This window comes from Aythya fuligula, chromosome 1 (genome assembly GCF_009819795.1).
Source record: "Aythya fuligula isolate bAytFul2 chromosome 1, bAytFul2.pri, whole genome shotgun sequence".
Taxonomy (NCBI): Eukaryota; Metazoa; Chordata; class Aves; order Anseriformes; family Anatidae; genus Aythya; species Aythya fuligula.
The window spans coordinates 55,122,784-55,132,433 of NC_045559.1; the positions used below are offsets into that span (position 1 = coordinate 55,122,784).

At 40.0% G+C, this 9,650-nt stretch overlaps 1 protein-coding gene across 1 annotated transcript; it reads left to right on the top strand.

Annotated features, from left to right (window-relative positions):
- The first annotated feature begins 691 nt into the window (after positions 1 to 691).
- On the top strand, positions 692 to 9,650 carry PVALB (parvalbumin). The gene is made up of 4 exons (XM_032200497.1): positions 692 to 880; positions 2,762 to 2,894; positions 3,358 to 3,467; positions 8,727 to 9,650. The coding sequence occupies exons 1-4, from the start codon at positions 748 to 750 to the stop codon at positions 8,753 to 8,755; spliced, it is 405 nt and encodes a 134-aa protein (XP_032056388.1). The 5' UTR covers positions 692 to 747; the 3' UTR covers positions 8,756 to 9,650.

The window sequence follows — 9,650 nt, forward strand, 5'->3', positions numbered from 1 at the left end:
CACGAGCGCGTTGTCACCCTCCCGTCTCGCCTCGCCACATCGTGTCGCGGAAGGCTCTGCAGCATATTGTGCATTACAAACGGGAGCTGTGGGATTCGCAGGGATGTGATAATTAATTCAGCGAGGATGATGCTTAATATGGAGTGGCCCGAAAGAAACGAGGTCTAAAAGGAACGGGTGCGCGAAGGGAAAAGGGGGAAGGGGGGGGAGGCAGAAGGGGGAGACGTCTCCAGGCTCTGAACGGCACAGCAAAACGCTCCAAAGCTCCCTTACATTCGCTCGCCGACCCCGAGAGAGGTTTTGAAGCTTGGCATATGCCGCAGCTCCTCGCCCGTCACCGAACCTAACCGGTAAAGCTCGTCCCGACTTCCTAAAGGAAAAAAAAAAATAAAAGAAAGAGGGAAAAAAAAAAAAAAAAAAAAAAAAAAAAAAAGGACCCAGCTCTGCACCACCGGCTCTTCCACCGCACCCGAGAACTTGACCTTGGCACAACTCCCCCTCCGCTCTGGCACTGCTCCAGCGAGGCTCAGCCTCCAAATTTCCCGCGGGGGGCGACCCCCTCCCCCCTTTTTTACCTCCCTCCCTTCCCCAGCCCCACTAAAAGGCATCCCCGTCCCCCTCCTCCCCGCAGCGGGACCGGGGGGCGACCCAGCCCCGTGGCACTTGGCCACACGCCGCTAACGGAGCTGGCGCCGGGCCAGCCTCTCCCGGTGTGCCATCCCCACACAGCACTGCAGCTTTGGTCATATGAGCAGAAATGATGAGAAAAGCACTTTTTTAATCTTTTCGCACTTGCTTCCCTGTTCAAACAGTTGCAGGATGGCTATGACTGACGTGCTCAGCGCTGAGGATATCAAGAAGGCTGTGGGAGCCTTTTCAGGTGAGTGCTTTTTTTTTTTTTTCTTTTTTTTTTTCTCCTCCCTTTCGTCTCTTCAGCCTAGGATAGCAGTGGATTTTTTTTTTCAGCTCGGGGAAGATTAGAGGATCCGGCTAGATAAAATATCAAAGAGGATGTGTTTTCAGAAGTGCAGCGGAGGCATGACAGGTTTATCAAGCGCAGGGCTGCATCCTCAGCAAAGTTGCTCTGCACATTACAGAGGCGAAATACTCATTCATTTTTAAAGGGAGGCAAGCAGTGACTGCAGACAGACTTTGCTTCCAACGACAGGAGACTTTCTGAGGGAACAAAACCCTGGCCGAACTAGGGCGGATTGCGTCCTGATGCAGGACAGGGGAGCCAGCCGGGGATGGCGACAGCTTATCCATCACCCCCGACATTCAGTATCAAGTCTTGCAGAACTGCTCCTTCGCGTTTCAAGGAGACAAGGAGCCGCTTTTTTCTTACTTTCTCCGCGGACCCCCTTCCCCCTCGGGTGGGCTTTGCTTTTCGGGATGGAGCAGAAGGCAGCAGTAGCAGAGCAAGCGGGCGCACTGCTCGACTGCAGAAGCTTTCTGCAGGACAAATGGCTGCAGCGGTCCTTGCATCCCTCGCAGACTCCTCCAGATTTCAGATATCCCCTATTTCATTCCTGGAGACCCCTGAAAAATGACAGTCCCCCCCCCCCCCCCCCCCCCTTGATGCTTACGGAGCCTCAGATTGTTAAGGTTGCTCCCTGCACCCCAAACCACCTGGCTGCCCCTACCACTCGGGATATCAGCCTCTTTCTCTCCCGCTCTGTGCCGTGACCTTCCCAAACAGGCACAAGTGCAAAGCCCGCTGAGCCCCAACAAACTCAGCAGCCGGAGAGACGCAGGGACCAACAAACTGCTTTGCTCCATCCAGCAGCTGTTTTTCTCATTAGCTTCTATTCTTCTAGGGCCGTCTCCAAGTCCCGGAGCAGATGCAATTAGGAGCAACTAATGACAGATCTTAGTCAAGCAGATCCCGAACGATTGAGCCTCCTTAATTTTATGTAATAGGGAAAGCTGCGGTAGGAATAAAGATGCATTTAAAATAAATAAATAAGTCCACAGCGTGTCTTGGAGGTCACTCTGTTAGGTTTAGGGCTACTTGGGTGGGACAAATGCAGGTGCTGTTAAAGGACAGGAGAGGTGGAGCAGGTAAACCCACTTATCCCCTCCGATTTCCAGGGCTCTTGTTTTTTCCCCGGTGTTTGTGCCTACAAGGTCCTGCAGGCAGCAGAGCACAGCACTCCCTTGCAGTGCCTGAGCTTACAAATCACGATTGCACATACCTTTAGAGGCAGAAATGCAATTCTCTGATTTCGAGTAAGTCTTCAGGAAAAATGGAACAGAACTGAAATAGCGATGTGCTCTGAAACAGATTTTGTCAGTGTGATCCGTGGGTGAGTAAAAGTGTTTTTTTCCAGGGGTGGAAATGTCAAAAAGCAGCAGTGATCTAACAGTCAGGGTTCAGTCTCAAAAGACTGTTTTAGTGTAAAACTTTTTTGGGAAAAAAAAAAGGGGGGGGGGGTAAGACACTGAAATGGGAGCAAGCAGGTTAGGCTTCAGTTTCCAACTCTGCCACAGAATTTCTATGTGACCTTGGGCAAGTCTCCATCCCTCTCTAGCTCAGCTCTTCATCTGCAAAACAGAGACACTGACCCTCACCCTTTGTATATCTAAATTAGTGTTTGTGAAGCATGGACTATTACAGTGCAGATATCTAGCTCCTGCCACAACTAGGCTAGAATGTGTTTTTGGCTCCCAGGGTAGGACATGCAGCAGTAAGGAAGAAAATGTATGTGTATATGTTTTAATTATTTTTCTAAGCAGTTGTCTGGCTTTTCATCTCCTGTAGCAGCTGAATCTTTTAACTACAAGAAGTTTTTCGAGATGGTAGGATTGAAAAAGAAGAGCCCAGAAGATGTGAAGAAGGTTTTCCATATTCTTGATAAGGACCGGAGTGGCTTCATTGAAGAGGAGGAATTAAAGTAAGTAAAGATACGTCCTTTCTCAAATAATCTCACCTTAAGAGTCTAATTTCCTGTTCTTTCTTTTTTTTTTTTTCCACCCACAAGACTCTAGATAATAACATACATAGAGTTCAATCCCCTGCCTAGTATTTGTGTGCAATAATCAGTTGTTTGTTGATTATACATTCTAAAGAGTGTTGGAGGTACTAGTTGTAGCTTTCACTGCAGGATCCCTCAAACACGTGAATTATCAACGCCTCACAGACAGTTAAAATAGCTCACTTCGGTTAAAATGAAGTTTCAGAGTAAAGCACTCTTCCTGACTGACAAAAAAAGAGGGTTATATCCATCTGGATTCCACTTCATAGATCAAAACAGTGATGCAAATAAATACAAAGTAAAACTGCTCTGAAAAAGACTTTTCTTTCTTCCTTTCTTCTTCTTCTTTTTATTTATTTTTTTTTCCACGCCTCCTCTTTAGGTTTGTACTGAAGGGCTTTACCCCAGATGGCAGAGACCTATCAGACAAAGAAACAAAAGCTCTTCTGGCTGCTGGAGATAAGGACGGTGATGGTAAAATTGGCGCTGACGGTATGTAATTAGAGAAATAAACTTTGATAGTAAAAATCGAATATTACTATATCACTCTTACATAACAAGAACTGGGTAACTTTAGGAATCACAGGGGGCTGTGACCTTCTGAAGGGCACAATTTGGATTTAATGAGATGTGAAGTCTTGCTACATTTTCCATACCTTACTTGCAGGCTTTAGGGGAAACAGGAGCCGAATTCTGACACTAGAGGGGGCAAGAGTTTACAGAAACCGAGATGTAGTTAAGGCACACTCCTGCACAAGGCTACGTACTGACACAACTTGTTTTAAAATCAGTTTAAATTTTCTGTTGTTTTGACTGCAGTCAGGGTCAGGGCACTGGGAGTTTACAGAGGGGCATGACTATAAAACTTAGAAAAAAGAAGCAAAATTCTTGCAGATTTTTCTAAAGATCTGAAAGAATATCTGCATTTTTCCTTGATGATTATTAAAGAAAAAAAAAATAATGTTTTGCTAAGTCACAAAAAGTGTCACAATGTTCTTAAAATTCAATGTACAGTCAGTCTGGTATGGCATTTCTATACTATAACAGTCTATGCAGCTTTTGCTAGTGCTTATGTGGGTCTTCACAGCTAAGAAAGCTTGTCACTCCCTTTTTCTAAATATGAGAACTGAGAGGGGAAAACATTCCTCTCACAACACTGCTTTAAAAAAAAAAAAAAAAATTGCTGTTTTCAGTTCCCCCTTGGTATGAATCAAATTAGCCTCCGCCTCCCCCCCACCAAAAAAAAAAAAAAAAAAACCTCCTTCCCCTCCCTTTTCTTTTTCCCCCTCTGTATCCCTGAGACACACTGGAAGAGACATGAGGAGATGCATTTCTGAATTACATCTTTCCTCACCGCAGGAGATAATAGCAGGGGTTTGTGGTGAGAGTACTAAATCACCCAGACAGCAGGCAATTGCTAAGTTTTCACCATACCGATAAGCTGTATGATAGGATGAAATCTAAACGTATCTTAAAATATATATAAATATATATGTGTGTGTTTCTGTTACCTGATCTCTGAGATTATGTCCAAATAAAAAGCAATTAAGAAAGGAATAAAAGAAATAATGAGGTTATTTAACATTGTCTCCTAGTTTAGAAGCTCAAAAAATGGCATATACCATCATCCACAGATGTTAGTCAGGTGATATATCAGCTAAATTGCCTGTTCATAGCACACTGGCATATCAGTGACTATGATCCTGTTTCCAGTCTAAAGCCTCTTTATTTATCAGATCATGATTATATTATGGTTGCAGAGGAGCAATTGTGAAGCATCCAGGGGAAATTTCTGCTAAACTTTAGCAGCATTATTGAGCCTGAGGAGTGTGTCATTATCTGACATTTCATATGCTATTTTATATGGCTCCTTATTCCCATTAAAATGAGTGGCACTGATACTAAAATTAGTGGGCACAATTTTCAGAAGAAAACTTGATTCAGGTAAGTAAGCATGCAGCTGATTGGGCAACCTCACATCAGATACATTCACAGTTACTCCCAGCAGGCTGCAAGCCAAAAACTACCTCAATTGGAATAAAATAAATACTTTGCAGAGTCATTTTTGCTTATAGGAAAGAACACAGTACTAATATTTTGATGCAAGATTGACTATAGCTTTTTTTTTTTTTTAATTGAAACAATGCCTGAAAGTTGGTACCTAATAACATGTGATGTGAAACACCTCCCCTTTTCCCAACCTCTTTTTCTGCAGTTTTTATTCTTACTTTACTCTGAGCAGGAATTATTCTAAATTTACACTAGATAATGAAAGTAAAAGGCTTTTTTTTTTTTTTTTTTTCATCTTCTAGCCATATCCCTACTATAAAGCATACGTTCTTTTTCTGTTTCTTAAATATGACTCCAACAACAAACTATTACACTGGAAAGGCTTGAAATACTTGCAAAGTTATGGGACTGTGACCAAAGGGTGAGGATGACAGATACTTCACACCTTTCCCTTTAGTTCATAAATCCAATTCCAAATTATAACTGCCTACCTAAATAAAATGTAAAGTCACAAGTGTACATCACATTAATATTTAATATTGTAATGCTGTATTTCTCTTACAAACCATTGGTTTGTTTCCTTGTCAGGGCACCACCTTTATCCCTTGTTTCAACCAGCCTCATATGTCACTAAATGAGCATGATAACAAAGCCTTTCATAGCAGTTAATGCTAATTCACAAGATGGCCCTTAAACTCTATCCCTTGAACTCAGCCCATAGCAGCTGGGCTTCCTAGATTTTTTACCACCTCATAGAATCATATCTCAGCTGTATCATCACAAACATTAGTCTGAACTTCTTAATCAGCATTTCTTTGGTTAGTACATTTTCTTCTATTAGGTCTGCTGCTTAAGGACATTTTTAATTTCTGCAAGACTGGTTAGCTCTGAAATTAATTTGCCAACTTACCCCTTGTTTCAAGATCTGTAAGTTGAGGTTGATCTTCCAGTTTCAAACAGTTGAAAATGTGTAACCTGTTCATGCAAGACATGATAACCGTCTATGTGATGCCAAGTCCCCTCCATTTTCCATTGACGTGAACAGAAGGTGAGGAATCTGAAAGAAAAATGCAGTTGAAAACCAGGTTACCTAATAAAACTACACACACTAGCTTTCAGATCAGATTGGGAAATGATGCTGAAACAGCACTGTCAGAACAAAGGTAGAAACAAAAATGAAAAATTCTGCTCAAAATGGTTTTTTTTTTTGAAATCTGAGTGTTAGCAGTAGACATGCACACGCTGCCTTTTGTTTTTCAATAAACTTGAGAAAGTACATAGAGAATTTTCAAACAGTAAGGACCATAGATAGAACAAATAATAAAAAAAAATGACTATAAGTCAAAGTCTTTTACTCAATACAGTTCAACTTCGAAAAATATTTATGAATATTTCAGTTATTTTCTTTAAAAGTTGCTAAAATGAGGCATCATACATTCAAAATTACAACTGCTAAATCATGACCTTGACACAGATAAAAGTCATCAGAAAAGAGAAAAAACCTTTTGGAAGTTTTCATTTTCTTAACTGTCATTGTGCTGTAATATTTTCTGAAATAAATTAATTTAGGTCATTGTTTACAAAGTTTCCGAAATAGATTTGATAGCTTTTTTTTTTTTTTTTAATCTGATCAGAAAAATTACTTTACCTGACAAAATAGTCTAGAACCCTGTAATTGAAAACTAGTATATGTACATTATTAATTTTGTTTGGAAGGCAAGTTGTGACTGGAGAAGAGGATGCAGTCAGTCAGAAGATTTATCTCATTAACGGGCCATTCAGAGTCCATAAACGTTGACAAAAATGCCCAACATGCAGGGGCTAGCGTATAGTGCCTTATCTCAGGAGTTTTGCATATATGAATATGCTTTCTAACACAACCTGCCTGCAGTGGAGCTAACCTTCGTATGAAAATATATGGCAAACCAGTTAATGAAATTATTCAACTGGAACATCTCTGAAATATTTAAAGTACATTGAAAATCCAGGAAAAAGTATAAAGTGCATAGTAGTTATTCATGAAGGACTATTTTACGGTTTGGTGGCTATCAGAAAGTACCCTTGAAATATATTGCCATTAAGTGATAATATCACTATCATAATGTTATATTGAAAAATTTTGGCTGCAAGTTAAATAACCTTTTCCAAATATATTCTGTAGATACAACTTGCTTGAAAAAGGATTTAATTTAGCAGTAGCAAGTACGACAACTTGTTCTAATAGAATATGCATTGTTAGTTTTCTCTTTTGGAAAGGTTTCATCCCTGGGAGTTCATGTTTCTCGCTGTAGGATTTATTCACACAGTGATTCAATAATCATTATTTTCCTTTTCTGCCCAGAATAGTCTGGGTTTCTATCACAAGTGCTTTATGTTATCTCTTAAATTCAGTTTGCAACACTTTCGAGCTATGTACCCCCACTATGTACAGGATTTATGTATGTTTTATGTTAAGTAATCTGCATAACTAATCCTAATTTGGATTTACATCTTTCAAAATGATGGACAATTGTGGATTTAATTTAAACCCTTTGACACTTATTTCTCAGTCTGGCTTGTCAGTGTTTGGCAAAATGTTTTCTGGACGTGTCTATCAAAAGTGCTATCTGTTTGTATAAACCAATCAGTAAAGATTTCACTGATATGAGCATTTTTCAGTTGAACATCAGAATGTTCTCTAAAATGCCTAATTTTACTTTCTACCTCTTTTAGTTGAAAGGCATTACTCTTCATTACGTCAAACTTCAATAATGTCCTCTTGAGCCTTTACAGATGGCTACCTCCCCTATTTGTCATTTTCCTCTCAGCTGATTATGTTAAACCTATAAACCACTCTGTGTATCCTCTAATCCTTTTATCATCTTTGTTTCCCTTCTTGGGATTCCCTCCAGCCTCTCATTTTTAACGCTCCGAGGCACACACAACTACTGTTCAAGGTATCCTCATGTGTGAATGGTCCAAGGTTAGATGGAGTTAGGAATTTTAACCTCCATGGGTAATACAATATTCACAGAGTGTAGCAGGCCAGGCAGCTATTTACTGAGATACAAATGTGCCTTTTCCATGCTTTATCACCCTGCTGGAAGGCATTCTATATATTAAAGCATAAAATAATCCCAAACTGCAAATAGATACATTTATATAAATATTATGGATATAACAACAGCAAAAGCTACAGGGCCCTCTGAAATCACAGGAATTTTTCTCATTGTCACTATTGTGGTCAAGATTGCTATGCAGGTTTTTACAGCAGAGTCAGCCTGCTCTTTCTGTAATCTGTCATTTTCCATCAATTTGCCAGTACAAAATCCAGTTTGAATGTAATATACTTATAATATAGGGACACAAGTACTCTGAAAGACTCATTAATGAGTCTCTTTGCCAAACTCTGATATAAAGGAAATTTATCTGACTGCAAAATTAAATTTTGAGTTCTTGTATTCATCCCACTGAGATTTACAAAGGAATAACGGGAAACTAATCAAGTTCTTCACTTGAAAAGCAGTGGACATTTTTGACAGTCTGGCACATATAGCATTCCTTTCCCTTACCCTCAGAAAATTCTTTCATGTCACTATAAGATTTCCTAAGTCATACTTTCACTTTAATTAACTTGGGTTTCTTTGCTCTTCTTTTATTGTGATGTTTCTGCTACATCAGTGACTCTGTAATCATTGTAATATGCTTCCTCCTTCTTTACACCTTCCTTTTTTAATATTTTATTTTTTTTCCCTTCTCCAGAATTTGCAACTCTGGTGGCTGAATCATAAAGGCTTTAACCAATGCAAACCCTTCACCCATCCTTCACTGCCCAATTCCAACCACCTCCTGCTGACTGCTTTGGCTCCTGTTCTATTTATTTATGCTATTTTATACTCCAGCTCTGTTCTCTGCAATCCTGCAACTCTGTAATTGTGCTGAAAGACACTGTTAAAATAATAAAGGTCACATCAATCTGGGCTTTATTCTCTCTCACTATCACTTATTTCATATAGGCTTGACACACATTGAGTGAAAATTCTACTTCCCCCTCCCTCTGCTGACCCCCCTGCTGCTTTATCCCTAATTAGGGTAAAGTGGGAAGAAATTAAAAAATAGTAATAATAATTTGGGATAAAACGTGCAGAAAATGAGTCAAATTCAGTTCAAGTTCCAAAATGTGGCAGAACGGACTTCATTATTTTTAAGCCACCCCTACTACATGGATGCATACTCATAGCCTGGAAAATCTCTAGTGATGGCAATTATCCAACTTCATTTGGCAGTTTGTTCTTTTGACTTAATCAATGTTACAGCTAAAGCATATTTCCTAATTGTTAGCCTACATCCTCCCTGCTGCATGTTGGTGATCAGTAAATTATTGGTGATCAGTAAATTATTTGCATCATTTGCTAAATTTGCCTGGTGGAGGGGGATTTTTGGCTAAAAGATTTGACAGAAATATCAATCAGTGCCAATTATGAATATGGATAACCTCATAATCTATTAAAATACGGTCACTTGTGAAATGCAGGATATATTTACTAGCAGTCTTACACAACTAACTAGGACAGGGAGAATGGAGAAACAGCATTAGGAATTTCAGGAAAGGGGGCACCAAGATTTGGCTGTGACACTACTGCTGACACTCCCACTGTTGAACTAGCATATCAAAAAAAATCCCAT